This window comes from Oncorhynchus masou, chromosome 29 (genome assembly GCF_036934945.1).
Source record: "Oncorhynchus masou masou isolate Uvic2021 chromosome 29, UVic_Omas_1.1, whole genome shotgun sequence".
NCBI classification, from domain to species: Eukaryota; Metazoa; Chordata; class Actinopteri; order Salmoniformes; family Salmonidae; genus Oncorhynchus; species Oncorhynchus masou.
Window position 1 is genome coordinate 72,493,691 of NC_088240.1, and position 23,136 is coordinate 72,516,826.

Below are 23,136 nucleotides of genomic sequence, written 5' to 3' on the forward strand. Positions count from 1 at the left end.
CTGGTGTATATATCCCTGGTGTATATATCCCTGGTGTATATATCCCTAGTGTATATATCCCTAGTGTATATATCCCTGTGTTTCCCTGGTGTATATATCCCTGTGTTTCCCTGGTGTATATATCACATTGTTTCCCTGGTGTATATATCCCTGTGTTTCCCTGGTGTATATATCCCTGGTGTATTTATCCCTGGTGTATTTATCCCTGTGTTTCCCTGGTGTATATATCCCTGGTGTATATATCCCTGGTGTATATATCCCTGGTGTATATATCCCTGGTGTATATATATCCCTGTGTTTCCCTGGTGTATTTATCCCTGTGTTTCCCTGGTGTATATATCCCTGGTGTATATATCCCTGGGGAATATATCCCTGGTGTATATATCCCTGTGTTTCCCTGGTGTATATATCCCTGTGTTTCCCTGGTGTATATATCCCTGGTGTATATATCCCTGGTGTGTATATCCCTGTGTTTCCCTGGTGTATATATCCCTGGTGTATATATCCCTGGTGTATATATCTCTGTGTTTCCCTGGTGTATATATCCCTGGTGTATATATCCCTGGTGTATATATCCCTGTGTTTCCCTGGTGTATATATCCCTGGTGTATATATCCCTGTGTTTCCCTGGTGTATATTTCCCTGTTTATATATCCCTGTGTTTCCCTGGTGTATATATCCCTGGTGTATATATCCCTGGTGTATATATCCCTGGTGTATATATCACTGTGTTTCCCTGGTGTATATTTCCCTGGTGTATATATCCCTGGTGTATACATCCCTGGTGTATATATCCCTGGTGTATATATATCCCTGTGTTTCCCTGGTGTATTTATCCCTGTGTTTCCCTGGTGTATATATCCCTGGTGTATATATCCCTGGTGTATATATCCCTGGTGTATATATCCCTGGTGTATATATATCCCTGTGTTTCCCTGGTGTATTTATCCCTGTGTTTCCCTGGTGTATATATCCCTGGTGTATATATCCCTGGTGTATATATCCCTGGTGTATATATCCCTGGGGAATATATCCCTGGTGTATATATCCCTGTGTTTCCCTGGTGTATATATCCCTGTGTTTCCCTGGTGTATATATCCCTGGTGTATATATCCCTGGTGTGTATATCCCTGTGTTTCCCTGGTGTATATATCCCTGGTGTATATATCCCTGGTGTATATATCTCTGTGTTTCCCTGGTGTATATATCCCTGGTGTATATATCCCTGGTGTATATATCCCTGTGTTTCCCTGGTGTATATATCCCTGGTGTATATATCCCTGTGTTTCCCTGGTGTATATTTCCCTGTTTATATATCCCTGTGTTTCCCTGGTGTATATATCCCTGGTGTATATATCCCTGGTGTATATATCCCTGGTGTATATATCACTGTGTTTCCCTGGTGTATATTTCCCTGGTGTATATATCCCTGGTGTATACATCCCTGGTGTATATATCCCTGGTGTATATATCCCTGGTGTATATATCCCTGGTGTATATATATCACTGTGTTTCCCTGGTGTAGTTATCCCTGTGTTTCCCTGGTGTATATATCCCTGGTGTATATATCCCTGGTGTATATATCCCTGGTGTATATATCCCTGTGTTTCCCTGGTGTATATATCCCTGGTGTATATATCCCTGGTGTATATATCCCTGGTGTATTATCCCTGTGTTTCCCCTGGTGTATATATCCCTGTGTTTCCCTGTTGTATATATCCCTGTGTTTCCCTGGTGTATTTATCCCTGGTGTATATATCCCTGGTGTATATATCCCTGGTGTATATATCCCTGGTGTATTTATCCCTGTGTTTCCCTGGTGTATATATCCCTGGTGTATATATATATCCCTGGTGTATATATCCCTGGTGTATTTATCCCTGTGTTTCCCTGGTGTATATATCCCTGGTGTATATATCCCTGGTGTATATATCCCTGGTGTATTTATCCCTGTGTTTCCCTGGTGTATATATCCCTGGTGTATATATCCCTGGTGTATATATCCCTGGTGTATATATCCCTGGTGTATATATCCCTGTGTTTCCCTGGTGTATTTATCCCTGTGTTTCCCTGGTGTATATATCCCTGGTGTATATATCCCTGTGTTTCCCTGGTGTATATATCCCTGGTGTATATATCCCTGGTGTATTTATCCCTGTGTTTCCCTGGTGTATATATCCCTGGTGTATATATCCCTGGTGTATATATCCCTGGTGTATATATCCCTGGTGTATTTATCCCTGTGTTTCCCTGGTGTATATATCCCTGGTGTATATATCCCTGGTGTATATATCCCTGGTGTATATATCCCTGGTGTATTTATCCCTGTGTTTCCCTGGTGTATATATCCCTGGTGTATATATCCCTGGTGTATATATCCCTGGTGTATATATCCCTGTGTTTCCCTGGTGTATTTATCCCTGTGTTTCCCTGGTGTATATATCCCTGGTGTATATATCCCTGTGTTTCCCTGGTGTATATATCCCTGGTGTATATATCCCTGGTGTATTTATCCCTGTGTTTCCCTGGTGTATATATCCCTGGTGTATATATCCCTGGTGTATATATCCCTGGTGTATATATCCCTGGTGTATATATCCCTGTGTTTCCCTGGTGTATTTATCCCTGTGTTTCCCTGGTGTATATATCCCTGGTGTATATATATCCCTGTGTTTCCCTGGTGTATTTATCCCTGTGTTTCCCTGGTGTATATATCCCTGGTGTATATATCCCTGGTGTATATATCCCTGGTGTACATGTCCCTGTGTTTCCCTGGTGTATATATCCCTGGTGTATATATCCCTGGTGTATATATCCCTGGTGTATATATCCCTGTGTTTCCCTGGTGTATATATCCCTGGTGTATAAATCCCTGGTGTATATATCCCTGGTGTATATATCCCTGGGGAATATATCCCTGGTGTATATATCCCTGTGTTTCCCTGGTGTATATATCCCTGTGTTTCCCTGGTGTATATATCCCTGGTGTATATATCCCTGGTGTGTATATCCCTGTGTTTCCCTGGTGTATATATCCCTGGTGTATATATATCTGGTGTATATATCCCTGGTGTATATATCCCTGGTGTATATATCACTGTGTTTCCCTGGTGTATATTTCCCTGTTTATATATCCCTGTGTTTCCCTGGTGTATATATCCCTGGTGTATATATCCCTGGTGTATATATCCCTGGTGTATATATCACTGTGTTTCCCTGGTGTATATATCCCTGGTGTATATATCCCTGGTGTATACATCCCTGGTGTATATATCCCTGGTGTATATATCCCTGGTGTATATATCCCTGGTGTATATATATCACTGTGTTTCCCTGGTGTAGTTATCCCTGTGTTTCCCTGGTATATATATCCCTGGTGTATATATCCCTGGTGTATATATCCCTGGTGTATATATCCCTGTGTTTCCCTGGTGTATATATCCCTGGTGTATATATCCCTGGTGTATGTATCCCTGTGTTTCCCTGGTGTATATATCCCTGTGTTTCCCTGTTGTATATATCCCTGTGTTTCCCTGGTGTATATATCCCTGTGTTTCCCTGGTGTATATATCCCTGGTGTATATATCCCTGGTGTATATATCCCTGGTGTATTTATCCCTGTGTTTCCCTGGTGTATATATCCCTGGTGTATATATCCCTGGTGTATATATCCCTGGTGTATATATCCCTGGTGTATATATATCCCTGTGTTTCCCTGGTGTATTTATCCCTGTGTTTCCCTGGTGTATATATCCCTGGTGTATATATATCCCTGTGTTTCCCTGGTGTATTTATCCCTGTGTTTCCCTGGTGTATATATCCCTGGTGTATATATCCCTGGTGTATATATCCCTGGTGTATATATCCCTGTGTTTCCCTGGAGTATATATCCCTGGTGTATATATCCCTGGTGTATATATCCCTGTGTTTCCCTGGAGTATATATCCCTGGTGTATATATCCCTGGTGTATATATCCCTGGTGTATATATCCCTGGTGTACATATCACTGGTGTATATATCCCTGGTGTATATTTCCCTGGTTATATATCCCTGTGTTTCCCTGGTGTATATATCCCTATGTTTCCCTGGTGTATATATCCCTGGTGTATATATCCCTGGTGTATATATCACTGTGTTTCCCTGGTGTATATTTCCCTGGTGTATATATCCCTGGTGTATACATCCCTGGTGTATATATCCCTGGTGTATATATCCCTGGTGTATATATCCCTGGTGTATATATATCACTGTGTTTCCCTGGTGTAGTTATCCCTGTTTCCCTGGTGTATATATCCCTGGTGTATATATCCCTGGTGTATATATCCCTATGTTTCCCTGGTGTATATATCCCTGGTGTATATATCCCTGGTGTATATATCACTGTGTTTCCCTGGTGTATATTTCCCTGGTGTATATATCCCTGGTGTATACATCCCTGGTGTATATATCCCTGGTGTATATATCCCTGGTGTATATATCCCTGGTGTATATATATCACTGTGTTTCCCTGGTGTAGTTATCCCTGTTTCCCTGGTGTATATATCCCTGGTGTATATATCCCTGGTGTATATATCCATGGTGTATATATCCCTGGTGTATATATCCCTGTGTTTCCCTGGTGTATATATCCCTGGTGTATATATCCCTGGTGTATATATATCACTGTGTTTCCCTGGTGTATTTATCCCTGTGTTTCCCTGGTGTATATATCCCTGGTGTATATATCCCTGGTGTATATATCCCTGGTGTATATATCACTGTGTTTCCCTGGTGTATATTTGCCTGGTGTATATATCCCTGGTGTATATATCCCTGGTGTATATATCCCTGGTGTATATATCCCTGTGTTTCCCTGGTGTATTTATCCCTGGTGTATATATCCCTGGTGTATATATCCCTGGTGTATATATACCTGGTGTATTTATCCCTGTGTTTCCCTGGTGTATATATCCCTGGTGTATATATCCCTGGTGTATATATCCCTGGTGTATATATCCCTGGTGTATATATCCCTGTGTTTCCCTGGTGTATATATCCCTGTGTTTCCCTGGTGTATATATCCCTGTGTTTCCCTGTTGTATATATCCCTGTGTTTCCCTGGTGTATATATCCCTGTGTTTCCCTGGTGTATATATCCCTGGTGTATATATCCCTGGTGTATATATCCCTGGTGTATATATCCCTGGTGTATATATCCCTGGTGTATATATATCACTGTGTTTCCCTGGTGTATATTTCCCTGGTGTATATATCCCTGGTGTATATATCCCTGGTGTATATATATCCCTGGTGTATATATCCCTGGTGTATATATCCCTGGTGTATATATCCCTGTGTTTCCCTGGTGTATATATCCCTGGTGTATATATCCCTGGTGTATATATCCCTGGTGTATATATCCCTGGTGTATATATCCCTGGTGTATATATCACTGTGTTTCCCTGGTGTATATTTCCCTGGTGTATATATCCCTGGTGTATACATCCCTGGTGTATATATCCCTGGTGTATATATCCCTGGTGTATATATCCCTGGTGTATATATATCACTGTGTTTCCCTGGTGTAGTTATCCCTGTGTTTCCCTGGTGTATATATCCCTGGTGCATATATCCCTGGTGTATATATCCATGGTGTATATATCCCTGGTGTATATATCCCTGTGTTTCCCTGGTGTATATATCCCTGGTGTATATATCCCTGGTGTTTATATATCACTGTGTTTCCCTGGTGTATTTATCCCTGTGTTTCCCTGGTGTATATATCCCTGGTGTATATATCCCTGGTGTATATATCCCTGGTATATATATCACTGTGTTTCCCTGGTGTATATTTCCCTGGTGTATATATCCCTGGTGTATATATCCCTGGTGTATATATCCCTGGTGTATATATCCCTGGTGTATATATCCCTGGTGTATTTATCCCTGTGTTTCCCTGGTGTATATATCCCTGGTGTATATATCCCTGGTGTATATATCCCTGGTGTATATATCCCTGGTGTATATATCACTGTGTTTCCCTGGTGTATATTTCCCTGGTGTATATATCCCTGGTGTATACATCCCTGGTGTATATATCCCTGGTGTATACATCCCTGGTGTATATATCCCTGGTGTATATATCCCTGGTGTATATATCCCTGGTGTATATATATCACTGTGTTTCCCTGGTGTAGTTATCCCTGTGTTTCCCTGGTGTATATATCCCTGGTGTATATATCCCTGGTGTATATATCCATGGTGTATATATCCCTGGTGTATATATCCCTGTGTTTCCCTGGTGTATATATCCCTGGTGTATATATCCCTGGTGTTTATATATCACTGTGTTTCCCTGGTGTATTTATCCCTGTGTTTCCCTGGTGTATATATCCCTGGTGTATATATCCCTGGTGTATATATCCCTGGTGTATATATATCACTGTGTTTCCTGGTGTATATTTCCCTGGTGTATATATCCCTGGTGTATATATCCCTGGTGTATATATCCCTGGTGTATATATCCCTGGTGTATTTATCCCTGTGTTTCCCTGGTGTATATATCCCTGGTGTATATATCCCTGGTGTATATATCCCTGGTGTATATATCCCTGGTGTATATATCCCTGGTGTATATATCACTGTGTTTCCCTGGTGTATATTTCCCTGGTGTATATATCCCTGGTGTATACATCCCTGGTGTATATATCCCTGGTGTATATATCCCTGGTGTATATATCCCTGGTGTATATATATCACTGTGTTTCCCTGGTGTAGTTATCCCTGTGTTTCCCTGGTGTATATATCCCTGGTGTATATATCCCTGGTGTATATATCCATGGTGTATATATCCCTGGTGTATATATCCCTGTGTTTCCCTGGTGTATATATCCCTGGTGTATATATCCCTGGTGTATATATCCCTATGTTTCCCTGGTGTATATATCCCTGGTGTATATATCCCTGGTGTATATATCCCTATGTTTCCCTGGTGTATATATCCCTGGTGTATATATCCCTGGTGTATATATCCCTGGTGTTTATATATCACTGTGTTTCCCTGGTGTATTTATCCCTGTGTTTCCCTGGTGTATATATCCCTGGTGTATATATCCCTGGTGTATATATCCCTGGTGTATATATATCACTGTGTTTCCCTGGTGTATATTTCCCTGGTGTATATATCCCTGGTGTATATATCCCTGGTGTATATATCCCTGGTGTATATATCCCTGGTGTATATATCCCTGGTGTATTTATCCCTGTGTTTCCCTGGTGTATATATCCCTGGTGTATATATCCCTGGTGTATATATCCCTGGTGTATATATCCCTGGTGTATATATATCACTGTGTTTCCCTGGTGTATATTTCCCTGGTGTATATATCCCTGGTGTATATATCCCTGGTGTATATATATCCCTGGTGTATATATCCCTGGTGTATATATCCCTGGTGTATATATCCCTGTGTTTCCCTGGTGTATTTATCCCTGTGTTTCCCTGGTGTATATATCCCTGGTGTATATATCCCTGGTGTATATATCTAAAACACAACCAAATTTAAAACTGTAAGCTTCACTGTCCAAACACATATGGTGTGGACTATGTGTGCCTGGTAAACACATGTGAATCTGGTGAACAGTTATCACTTGTTGACCAACTACAGGAATACTGACCTCAGAGTCTCCAGTTTACAGTGGGGATTCCCCAGTCCAGCAGAGAGCAGCTCCACTCCTGAATCCTTCAGGTCATTGATACTCAGATCCAGCTCTCTCAGGTGTGAGGGGTTTGAACTGAGAACTGAGGCCAGAGAAGCACAGCCTTCCTCTGTGACTAGACAGCCTGACAGCCTGCAAAGAGTCAGATCATATTAAAATCACACTGATATTCTTTGGTGATGAAAATAGTGGCAGTATATATTTTATTTTATATATTTTAACATATTCAGATATATCAGTGTCCTGAAACCTGCCATACATATTCATAAATTAATGTATCATTATTAGAAATGACAAATTATCCAAGTATTGGTTGTATAAAGAAACATGTATAGTACAAAAATTTCAGTAGACTGACCAGACCAGTTTAAAAAGCAGTATCAGTCAAAAGACAGACAGCGAGGAATCAGATTTAGATTTTATTGTGTATACAGTCCACACCATATCTATTTAGACAGTGAGGTATCAGATTTAGATTGTATTGAGTATACAGTCCACACCATATCTATTTAGACAGTGAGGTATCAGATTTAGATTGTATTGAGTATACAGTCCACACCATATCTATTTAGACAGTGAGGTATCAGATTTAGATTGTATTGAGTAAACAGTCCACACCATATCTATTTAGACAGTGAGGTATCAGATTTAGATTGTATTGAGTATACAGTCCACACCATATCTATTTAGACAGTGAGGTATCAGATTTAGATTGTATTGAGTATACAGTCCACACCATATCTATTTAGACAGTGAGGTATCAGATTTAGATTGTATTGAGTATACAGTCCACAACATATCTATTTAGACAGTGAGGTATCAGATTTAGATTGTATTGAGTATACAGTCCACACCATATCTATTTAGACAGTGAGGTATCAGATTTAGATTGTATTGAGTATACAGTCCTCACTGTTTCTAGTTTGTCAGTGAAGATAATATTTTAAATGTGTCTCTATACTCCAACATTTTGGATTTCAGATCAGATGTTTCATATGAGGTGACAGTATATAATGTCATATTTCACCATTTAGAAATGAAACACTTTATGTATCTAGTCCCCATTATTTAAAGAAGTCATAAGTATTCTGACCAATTCACTCAAAGTGTATTAAAATAGTAAACAGTTTAGTATCTGGTCCCATATTCATTGAAATCAACGCCTACATGACCAATAACAGAGACTACAACAAAACATGCTAACCTCTCACCATTACCAATAACAGAGGCTACAACAAAACATGCTAACCTCTCACCATTACCAATAACAGAGATACAACAAAACATACTAACCTCTCACCAATACCAATAACAGAGACTACAACAAAACATGCTAACCTCTCACCATTACCAATAACAGAGACTACAACAAAACATGCTAACCTCTCACCATTACCAATAACAGAGACTACAAAACATACTAACCTCTCCCCATTACCAATAACAGAGACTACAACAAAACATGCTAACCTCTCACCATTACCAATAACAGAGACTACAAAACATACTAACCTCTCCCCATTACCAATAACAGAGACTACAACAAAACATGCTAACCTCTCACCATTACCAATAACAGAGACTACAACAAAACATACTAACCAGAGACTACAACAAAACATACTAACCTCACATTACCATTACCAATAACAGAGACTACAACAAAACATGCTAACCTCTCACCATTACCAATAACAGAGACTACAACAAAACATGCTAACCTCTCACCATTACCAATAACAGAGACTACAACAAAACATGCTAACCTCTCACCATTACCAATAACAGAGGCTACAACAAAACATACTAACCTCTCACCATTACCAATAACAGAGACTACAACAAAACATGCTAACCTCTCACCATTACCAATAACAGAGGCTACAACAAAACATGCTAACCTCTCACCATTACCAATAACAGAGGCTACAACAAAACATACTAACCTCTCACCATTACCAATAACAGAGACTACAACAAAACATGCTAACCTCTCACCATTACCAATAACAGAGACTACAACAAAACATGCTAACCTCTCACCATTACCAATAACAGAGGCTACAACAAAACATACTAACCTCTCACCATTACCAATAACAGAGGATACAACAAAACATACTAACCTCTCACCATTACCAATAACAGAGGATACAACAACACATGCTAACCTCTCACCATTACCAATAACAGAGACTACAACAAAACATGCTAACCTCTCACCATTACCAATAACAGAGACTACAACAAAACATGCTAACCTCTCACCATTACCAATAACAGAGACTACAACAAAACATGCTAACCTCTCACCATTACCAATAACAGAGGATACAACAAAACATGCTAACCTCTCACCATTACCAATAACAGAGGATACAACAAAACATGCTAACCTCTCACCATTACCAATAACAGAGACTACAACAAAACATGCTAACCTCTCACCATTACCAATAACAGAGGATACAACAAAACATGCTAACCTCTCACCATTACCAATAACAGAGGCTACAACAAAACATGCTAACCTCTCACCATTACCAATAACAGATACTACAACAAAACATGCTAACATCTCACCATTACCAATAACAGAGGCTACAACAAAACATGCTAATCTCTCACCATTACCAATAACAGAGGATACAACAAAACATGCTAACCTCTCACCATTACCAATAACAGATACTACAACAAAACATGCTAACCTCTCACCATTACCAATAACAGAGGCTACAACAAAACATGCTAACATCTCACCATTACCAATAACAGAGGATACAACAAAACATGCTAACCTCTCACCATTACCAATAACAGAGGCTACAACAAAACATGCTAACCTCTCACCATTACCAATAACAGAGGGGTACAACAAAACATTCTAACCTCTCACCATTACCAATAACAGATTCATCATTATTAACCTCTTCATTACCAATAACAGATTCTACAACAAAACATACTAACCTCTCACCATTACCAATAACAGAGGCTACAACAAAACATGCTAACCTCTCACCATTACCAATAAAGAGACTACAACAAAATACAACCTCTCACCATTTAACAGAGGCTACAACAAAACATGCTAACCTCTCACCATTACCAATAACAGAATTACAACAAAACATTAAGTAGAATACCAATAAGCTTGATGTACAACAAAACATATACAAAACCATTACCAATAACAGAGACTACAACCATCTCACCATTACCAATAACAGAGACTACAACAAAACATGCTAACCTCTCACCATTACCAATAACAGAGGCTACAACAAAACATACTAACCTCTCACCATTTGACAAAAAAAATATAACCTCTCACCATTACCAATAACAGATACTACAACAAAACATGCTAACCTCTCACCATTACCAATAACAGAGGCTACCTTTAAATAAAATACTAACCTCTCACCATTACCAATTAATATGACAACAAAACATATCTCACCATTACCAATAACAGAGCAGCTACAACAAAACATGCTAACCTCTCACCTTCCAAAACATATGGTGTGGACAATGTAACCTCTACCAACAATAACAGAGACTACAACAAAACATTACCTCTCACCATTACCAATAACAACTACAAAACATACTAACCTCTCTCCATTTAACAGGGGACTACAACAAAACAGAGCTAACCTCTCACCATTACCAATAACAGAACTCAACAAAACAGCTAACATCTCACCATTACCAATAACAGAGACTACAACAAAACAGCTAACCTCTCACCATTGACCAATAACAGAGACTACAACAAAAGCTAACCTTCCATTACCAATGTGACTACAACAGCCTGACAGCCTGCATTACCAATAACAGAACTACATTTTAAAATCACATGCTATTCTCACCATTACCAATAACAGTGGCAACAAAACATTCTAACCTCTCACCATTACCAATAACAGACTGTCCAAAACATGCTAACCTCTCACCATTACCAATAAAGAATGTATCATTATTATAAATGACTAAATCTCACCATTACCAATAACAGAGTCTACAACAAAACATAGTTAACTTTGTTTTCTTCACCATTACCAATAACAGAGGCTACAACAAAACATACTAACCTCTTTTTACCAATAACAGAGGGTTTGGCAAGTCAATAGGTGTTTAACCTCTCACCATTACCAATAACAGAGGCTACAACAAAACAGCTAACCTTCACCATTACCAATAACAGAGGCTACAACAAAACATATAACCTCTCACCATTATAACAGAGGCTACAACAAAACATAATTCTCACCATTGTTAACAGTTGTACAACAAAACATTAACCTCTCACCATTACCAATAACAGAGACTACAACAAAACATTCTTACCATTAAATAACAGAGGCTAGTACATTTTTTTAAATATTCACCATGTACAGAGACTACAAAAACATACTAACCTCTATTCAGATATAACATGTAACCTGAACCATTACCAATATCTATTTATAACATGCTAACCTCTTCATTACCATTAGAAATAACAAATGATCAAACCATTACCAATAACAGATACAACAAAAATGTAATTTACCAATAACAGAGACTACAACAAAACTACTAACCTCTCACCATTACCAATAACAGAACTACAACAAAAAGACTAACACCATGACCAATCAGATTTACAACAAAACATACTAACCTCTCACCATTACCAATAACAGAGCTACAACAAAACATCTAACCTCTCACCATTACCAATAACAGAGTACTACAACAAAACACTAACCATACCATTATTTAACAGAGACTACAACACATTTAATTCACCATTGAATAACAGAGGCTACAACAAAACATGCTAATCTCACCATTACCAATAATTTAGATACAACAAAACATATAAGTCTCACCATTACCATTTAACAGAGAGGAATCAGATTTAGATTCTCACCATTACCATTAACAGAGGCTACAGTACAAAACATGCTATATCTCACCATTTAGACAGTGAGGTATCAGATTTAGATTGTATTGAGTAACAGTCCACACCATACTATTTAGGCTACAACAAAACATGCTAACTCTCACCATTACCAATAACAGAGACACCATTACCTCTCATTTAACAGATTGTAGATTCACCATTACCAATAACAGAGTACAAAACAGTCTAACCTCTCACCATTACTATTTAACAGAGCTACAACAAAACATAAATGTGTCTCTATACTCCAACATTTTGGATTTGAGAACAAAACATGCTAACCTCTCACCATTACCAATAACAGAGACTACAACAAAACATGCTAATGTCACCATTTTAACAGAGACTACAACAAAACATCTGTTTCACCATTACCAAAAAATGCTACAAAAAACATGTTCTCACCATTACCAATAACATTAGCTACAACAAGACATAACTAACCTCTCACCAATTTACTAACAGTGCTACAAAAAAAGTCAACTCTCAGTATTACCAATAACAGAGGCTCAAAACACTAACCTCTCACCATTACCATTAACAGTTTGTACAACAAAACATGCTAACCTTTCACCATTACCAATAACAGAGGCTACAACAAAAATGTTCTGTCTAATTACCAATAACAGTTTCTAAACAAAACATACTAAATTAATTACCAATAACAGATGCCATGAATAAAACAAATAAGAAATATCATGACTGAATCATGAATAATAATGAATGAAACAGTTACCAATAACAGAGGCTACAACAAAACATGCTAACCTCTCACCATTACCAATAACAGAGGCTACAACAAAACATGCTAACCACTCACCATTACCAATAACAGAGGATACAACAAAACATGCTAACCTCTCACCATTACCAATAACAGAGACTACAACAAAACATACTAACCTCTCACCATTACCAATAACAGAGACTACAACAAAACATGCTAACCTCTCACCATTACCAATAACAGAGGCTACAACAAAACATACTAACCTCTCACCATTACCAATAACAGAGGCTTCAACAAAACATGCTAACCTCTCACCATTACCAATAAGAGAGACTACAACAAAACATGCTAACCTCTCACCATTACCAATAAGAGAGACTACAACAAAACATACTAACCTCTCACCATTACCAATAACAGAGGCTACAACAAAACATGCTAACCTCTCACCATTACCAATAAGAGAGACTACAAAACATACTAACCTCTCACCATTACCAATAACAGAGACTACAACAAAACATGCTAACCTCTCACCATTACCAATAACAGAGGCTACAACAAAACATACTAACCTCTCACCATTACCAATAACAGAGGCTACAACAAAACATACTAACCTCTCACCATTACCAATAACAGAGACTACAACAAAACATACTAACCTCTCACCATTACCAATAACAGAGGCTACAACAAAACATACTAACCTCTCACCATTACCAATAACAGAGGCTACAACAAAACATACTAACCTCTCACCATTACCAATAACAGAGACTACAACAAAACATACTAACCTCTCACCATTACCAATAACAGAGACTACAACAAAACATGCTAACCTCTCACCATTACCAATAACAGAGACTACAACAAAACATGCTAACCTCTCACCATTACCAATAAGAGAGACTACAAAACATACTAACCTCTCACCATTACCAATAACAGAGACTACAACAAAACATGCTAACCTCTCACCATTACCAATAACAGAGACTACAACAAAACATGCTAACCTCTCACCATTACCAATAACAGAGACTACAACAAAACATGCTAACCTCTCACCATTACCAATAACAGAGGCTACAACAAAACATACTAACCTCTCACCATTACCAATAACAGAGACTACAACAAAACATGCTAACCTCTCACCATTACCAATAACAGAGGCTACAACAAAACATACTAACCTCTCACCATTACCAATAACAGAGGCTACAACAAAACATGCTAACCTCTCACCATTACCAATAACAGAGGCTACAACAAAACATACTAACCTCTCACCATTACCAATAACAGAGGCTACAACAAAACATGCTAACCTCTCACCATTACCAATAACAGAGGCTACAACAAAACATACTAACCTCTCACCATTACCAATAACAGAGACTACAACAAAACATGCTAACCTCTCACCATTACCAATAACAGAGGATACAACAAAACATGCTAACCTCTCACCATTACCAATAACAGAGACTACAACAAAACATACTAACCTCTCACCATTACCAATAACAGAGACTACAACAAAACATGCTAACCTCTCACCATTACCAATAACAGAGGCTACAACAAAACATACTAACCTCTCACCATTACCAATAACAGAGACTACAACAAAACATACTAACCTCTCACCATTACCAATAACAGAGACTACAACAAAACATGCTAACCATCTCACCATTACCAATAACAGAGACTACAACAAAACATGCTAACCTCTCACCATTACCAATAACAGAGACTACAACAAAACATGCTAACCTCTCACCATTACCAATAACAGAGGCTACAACAAAACATACTAACCTCTCACCATTACCAATAACAGAGGACTACAACAAAACATGCTAACCTCTCACCATTACCAATAACAGAGGATACAACAAAACATGCTAACCTCTCACCATTACCAATAACAGAGACTACAACAAAACATACTAACCTCTCACCATTACCAATAACAGAGACTACAACAAAACATGCTAACCTCTCACCAATACCAATAACAGAGGATACAACAAAACATGCTAACCTCTCACCATTACCAATAACAGAGACTACAACAAAACATACTAACCTCTCACCATTACCAATAACAGAGACTACAACAAAACATGCTAACCTCTCACCATTACCAATAACAGAGGCTACAACAAAACATACTAACCTCTCACCATTACCAATAACAGAGGACTACAACAAAACATACTAACCTCTCACCATTACCAATAACAGAGACTACAACAAAACATACTAACCTCTCACCATTACCAATAACAGAGACTACAACAAAACATACTAACCTCTCACCATTACCAATAACAGAGGATACAACAAAACATACTAACCTCTCACCAATACCAATAACAGAGACTACAACAAAACATACTAACCTCTCACCATTACCAATAACAGAGACTACAACAAAACATACTAACCTCTCACCATTACCAATAACAGAGACTACAACAAAACATGCTAACCTCTCACCATTACCAATAACAGAGACTACAACAAAACATACTAACCTCTCACCATTACCAATAACAGAGACTACAACAAAACATGCTAACCTCTCACCATTACCAATAACAGAGACTACAACAAAACATGCTAACCTCTCACCATTACCAATAACAGAGGCTACAACAAAACATGCTAACCTCTCACCATTACCAATAACAGAGACTACAACAAAACATGCTAACTCTCACCATTACCAATAACAGAGACTACAACAAAACATGCTAACCTCTCACCATTACCAATAACAGAGACTACAACAAAACATGCTAACCTCTCACCATTACCAATAACAGAGACTACAACAAAACATGCTAACCTCTCACCATTACCAATAACAGAGACTACAACAAAACATGCTAACCTCTCACCATTACCAATAACAGAGGCTACAACAAAACATGCTAACCTCTCACCAATACCAATAACAGAGACTACAACAAAACATGCTAAACTCTCACCATTACCAATAACAGAGGCTACAACAACACATGCTAAACTCTCACCATTACCAATAACAGAGACGACAACAAAACATGCTAAACTCTCACCATTACCAATAACAGAGACTACAACAAAACATGCTAACCTCTCACCATTACCAATAACAGATACTACAACAAAACATGCTAACCTCTCACCATTACCAATAACAGAGACTACAACAAAACATGCTAACCTCTCACCATTACCAATAACAGAGACTACAACAAAACATGCTAACCTCTCACCATTACCAATAACAGAGGCTACAACAAAACATGCTAACCTCTCACCATTACCAATAACAGAGACTACAACAAAACATGCTAACCTCTCACCATTACCAATAACAGAGGCTACAACAAAACATGCTAACCTCTCACCATTACCAATAACAGAGACTACAACAAAACATGCTAACCTCTCACCATTACCAATAACAGAGGATACAACAAAACATGCTAACCTCTCACCATTACCAATAACAGAGGATACAACAAAACATGCTAACCTCTCACCATTACCAATAACAGAGACTACAACAAAACATGCTAACCTCTCACCATTACCAATAACAGAGGCTACAACAAAACATGCTAACCTCTCACCATTACCAATAACAGAGGCTACAACAAAACATGCTAACCTCTCACCATTACCAATAACAGAGGGGGTCTGATCTTTCTGCCTCTGTAACTTTCAATTCATCATTATTCTTGATTCATTCCTGATTATTCATCATCATAGTAGCATCCACATGAATGTAGAACAAAACATCTTCTATTCTTACTGACAATACAAGTGAAGTGACTCCAAAATGACAGGACATTATTCACCATTTAGTTTCTATTAGGAAAACATCCAAAACACAACCAAGACAAACTGCAAATGAATTCAACAAGTTAGTAGAATCATAAGCTTGATGTAATCACTGTTGGCATGGAATATGGGACCAAATACTAAACTTTTGACAAAAAATAATTTATGACTTTTTCAAATGGGAGAACTAGATACATAAAGTTTTTTATTTTATAAACTGTAAAATATATATGTATGAAAATACCTTTAAATAAAAGGTGACATTCTACAGTCAATTAATATGAAACATTATATCTCAAATCCAAAATGCTGGAGCAGAGCACCACATTTAAAACTGTCACCATTACCACTGTCCAAAACATATGGTGTGGACAATGTGCTGGGTAAACAAATGTGGATCTGGTGAACAGTTATCACTTGTTGACCAACTACAGGAATACTGACCTCAGAGTCTCCAGTTTACAGTGGGGATTCTCCAGTCCAGCAGAGAGCAGCTTCACTCCTGAATCCTTCAGGTCATTGTTACTCAGATCCAGCTCTCTCAGGTGTGAGGGGTTTGACCTCAGAGCTGAGACCAGAGAAGCACAGCCTTCCTCTGTGACTAGACAGCCTGACAGCCTGCAAAGAGTCAAATCATTTTAAAATCACACTGCTATTCTTTGGTGGTGAAAATAGTGGCAGTATATTTTTTCAACATATTCAGATACATCAGTGTCCTGAAACCTGCCATATCTATTTATAAATGAATGTATCATTATTATAATTGACAAATGATCAAAGTGTTGCCTGCAGATGTCTGCCCTGACCTTAGTTAACTTTGTTTTCTTTATTATTTTAGTTAGGTCAGGGTGTGACAACAAAACTTGTTTAGTTTTTGTACATCTATGGGGTTTGGCTAGTCTAGGTGTTTATATGTCTATGGTTGCCTGGATTGGTTCTCACTCAGAGGCAGCTGTTTATCGTTGTCTCCGATTGGGAACAATATTCCTTGGTTTATTACCAGTTATAACTATGTTTACAACAAAACATATTAACCTCTCACGGTTCATTTGTGATAGAAACATTCTTAGGTGGTGAAAATCGTGGCAGTATATTTTTTTAAATATTCAGATGTAAAAACTATTCAGATATATCTGTACAACAAAACCTAACCATATCTATTTATAAATGAATGTTTCATTATTAGAAATAACAAATGATCAAAGTATTGCCTGCAGATAGAAAAATGTATTGTACAAATATGTGAGTAGACTGACCAGACCAAAAAGCAGAATCAGTCAGAAGACAGACAGTGAGGTATCAGATTTAGATTGTATTGAGTATACAGTCCACACCATATCTATTTAGACAGTGAGGAATCAGATTTAGATTGTATTGAGTATACAGTCCACACCATATCTATTTAGACAGTGAGGTATCAGATTTAGATTGTATTGATTATACAGTCCACACCATATCTATTTAGACAGTGAGGTATCAGATTTAGATTGTATTGATTATACAGTCCACACCATATCTATTTTGACAGTGAGGAATCAGATTTAGATTGTATTGAGTATACAGTCCACACCATATCTTTTTAGACAGTGAGGTATCAGATTTAGATTGTATTGATTATACAGTCCACACCATATCTATTTAGACAGTGAAGCTAACATTTTAAATGTGTCTCTATACTCCAACATTTTGGATTTGAGATAAAATGTTTCATATGAGGTGACAGTATATAATGTCACCTTTTATTTGAGGATATTTTAATACATATCTGTTTCACGATTAAAAATGTAAAAACTATGTTTCCAGTCTCCACATTAGTAGAAGACATAAGTAATCTACCAATTTACTTATAGTGTATTAAAGAAGTCAACGTTTAGTATTTGGTCATGAACTCGTTCACCATTACCATTAACAGTTTGTTTGGATTTTTGGTTGTGTTTTGAGCAATAATAAAATGGTGCATGATGAGTGGAGAAATGTTCTGTCTAAGAGAGTAGATAACATGTTTCGAAACAATACTAAATTAATCCTGATGATGCCATGAATAAAACAAATAAGAAATATCATGACTGAATCATGAATAATAATGAATGAGAAAGTTACATAGGCTACAACAAAACATGCTAACATCTCACCATTACCAATAACAGAGGATACAACAAAACATGTTAACCTCTCACCATTACCAATAACAGAGGATACAACAAAACATGCTAACCTCTCACCATTACCAATAACAGAGACTACAACAAAACATACTAACCTCTCACCATTACCAATAACAGAGACTACAACAAAACATACTAACCTCTCACCATTACCAATAACAGAGGATACAACAAAACATACTAACCTCTCACCAATACCAATAACAGAGGATACAACAAAACATGCTAACATCTCACCATTACCAATAACAGAGACTACAACAAAACATACTAACCTCTCACCATTACCAATAACAGAGACTACAACAAAACATGCTAACCTCTCACCATTACCAATAACAGAGGATACAACAAAACATGCTAACCTCTCACCATTACCAATAACAGAGACTACAACAAAACATACTAACCTCTCACCATGACCAATAACAGAGACTACAACAAAACATGCTAACCTCTCACCATTACCAATAACAGAGGCTACAACAAAACATACTAACCTCTCACCATTACCAATAACAGAGGATACAACAAAACATACTAACCTCTCACCAATACCAATAACAGAGACTACAACAAAACATACTAACCTCTCACCATTACCAATAACAGAGGCTACAACAAAACATGCTAACCTCTCACCATTACCAATAACAGAGGATACAACAAAACATACTAACCTCTCACCAATACCAATAACAGAGACTACAACAAAACATACTAACCTCTCACCATTACCAATAACAGAGACTACAACAAAACATGCTAACCTCTCACCATTACCAATAACAGAGACGACAACAAAACATGCTAACCTCTCACCATTACAAATAACAGAGGCTACAACAAAACATACTAACCTCTCACCATTACCAATAACAGAGACTACAACAAAACATGCTAACCTCTCACCATTACCAATAACAGAGGATACAACAAAACATGCTAACCTCTCACCATTACCAATAACAGAGGCTACAACAAAACATACTAACCTCTCACCATTACCAATAACAGAGACTACAACAAAACATGCTAACCTCTCACCATTACCAATAACAGAGGCTACAACAAAGCATGATAACCTCTCACCATTACCAATAACAGAGGCTACAACAAAACATATTAACCTCTCACCATTACCAATAACAGAGGCTACAACAAAACATGCTAACCTCTCACCATTACCAATAACAGAGGATACAACAAAACATGCTAACCTCTCACCACTACCAATATCAGAGGCTACAACAAAACATACTAACCTCTCACCATTACCAATAACAGAGGCTACAACAAAACATGCTAACCTCTCACCATTACCAATAACAGAGACTACAACAAAACATGCTAACCTCTCACCATTACCAATAACAGAGGCTACAACAAAACATGCTAACCTCTCACCATTACCAATAACAGAGACGACAACAAAACATGCTAACCTCTCACCATTACCAATAACAGAGGATACAACAAAACATGCTAACCTCTCAAATGACCAATAAATGTAAATGATACAACAAAACATGCTAACCTCTCACCATTACCAATAACAGAGGATACAACAAAACATGCTAACCTCTCACCATTACCAATAACAGAGACTACAACAAAACATGCTAACCTCTCACCATTACCAATAACAGAGGCTACAACAAAACATGCTAACCTCTCACCATTACCAATAACAGAGGCTACAACAAAACATGCTAACCTCTCACCATTACCAATAACAGAGACTACAACAAAACATGCTAACCTCTCACCATTACCAATAACAGAGGCTACAACAAAACATGCTAACCTCTCACCATTACCAATAACAGAGGCTACAACAAAACATGCTAACCTCTCACCATTACCAATAACAGAGGGGGTCTGATCTTTCATTACCAATCTGTAACTTTCTCATTCATCATTATTCTTGATTCACCAATAACAGAGACTACAACAAACCTGATTATTCATCATCATAGTAGCATCCACATGAATACCAATAACAGAAGTGTTCAGAAACATCTTCTATTCTTACTGACAATACAAGTGAAGTGACTCCAAAATGACAGGACATTATTCACCATTTAGTTTCTATTAGGAAAACATCCAAAACACAACCAAGACAAACTGCAAATGAATTCAACAAGTTAGTAGAATCATAAGCTTGATGTAATCACTGTTGGCATGGAATATGGGACCAAATACTAAACTTTTGACAAAAATAATTTATGACTTTTTCAAATGGGAGAACTAGAACATAAAGCTTTTTTATTTTATAAACTGTAAAATATATATGTATGAAAATACCTTTAAATAAAAGGTGACATTCTACAGTCAATTCATATGAAACATTATATCTCAAATCCAAAATGCTGGAGCAGAGCACCACATTTAAAACTGTAAGCTTCACTGTCCAAACACATATGGTGTGGACAATGTGTGGGTAAACAAATGTGGATCTGGTGAACAGTTATCACTTGTTGACCAACTACAGGAATGCTGACCTCAGAGTCTCCAGTTTACAGTGGGGATTCTCCAGTCCAGCAGAGAGCAGCTTCACTCCTGAATCCTTCAGGTCATTGTTTCTCAGGTCCAGCTCTCTCAAGTGTGAGGGGTTTGACTCCAGAGCTGAGACCAGAGAAGCACAGCCTTCCTCTGTGACTAGACAGCCTGACAGCCTGCAAAGAGTCAAATCATATTAAAATCACACTGCTATTCTTTGGTGGTGAAAATAGTGGCAGTATATTTTTTCAACATATTCAGATACATCAGTGTCCTGAAACCTGCCATATCTATTTATAAATGAATGTATCATTATTATAAATGACAAATGATCAAAGTATTGCCTGCAGATGTCACGCCCTGACCTTAGTTAACTTTGTTTTCTTTATTATTTTAGTTAGGTCAGGGTGTGACGAGGGCATGTTTAGTTTTTGTACATCTATGGGGTTTGGCTAGTCTAGGTGTTTATATGTCTATGGTTGCCTGGATTGGTTCTCACTCAGAGGCAGCTGTTTATCGTTGTCTCCGATTGGGAACAATATTCCTTGGTTTATTTGTGAGTTATAATTCTATGTTTAGTTGTTTAGTATTGCTTCACGGTTCATTTGTGATAGAAACATTCTTAGGTGGTGAAAATCGTACACAATATTTTTTTAAATATTCAGATGTAAAAACTATTCAGATATATCTGTGTCCACCAAACCTGCCATATCTATTTATAAATGAATGTTTCATTATTAGAAATAACAAATGATCAAAGTATTGCCTGCAGATAGAAAAATGTATTGTACAAATATGAGTAGACTGACCAGACCAGTTTAAAAAGCAGAATCAGTCAGAAGACAGACAGTGAGGTATCAGATTTAGATTGTATTGAGTATACAGTCCACATCATATCTATTTAGACAGTGAGGTATCAGATTTAGATTGTATTGAGTATACAGTCCACACCATATCTATTTAGACAGTGACAAATCAGATTTAGATTGTATTGAGTAAACAGTCCACACCATATCTATTTAGACAGTGAGGTATCAGATTTAGATTGTATTGATTATACAGTCCACACCATATCTATTTAGACAGTGAAGCTAACATTTTAAATGTGTCTCTATACTCCAACATTTTGGATTTGAGATAAAATGTTTCATATGAGGTGACAGTATATAATGTCACCTTTTATTTGAGGATATTTTAATACATATCTGTTTCACGATTAAAAATGTAAAAA

General features: G+C 37.5%; 1 protein-coding gene across 1 annotated transcript in view; it reads right to left on the minus strand.

The window, feature by feature from the left end:
• Positions 1-23,136, minus strand: part of LOC135520453 (NACHT, LRR and PYD domains-containing protein 12-like) — a 48,812-nt gene that overhangs the window by 6,237 nt on the left and 19,439 nt on the right. The window contains 3 exon segments of the mRNA XM_064946031.1: positions 7,658-7,831; positions 17,683-17,856; positions 21,908-22,081. Coding sequence (XP_064802103.1) covers positions 7,658-7,831; positions 17,683-17,856; positions 21,908-22,081 — 522 coding nt within the window.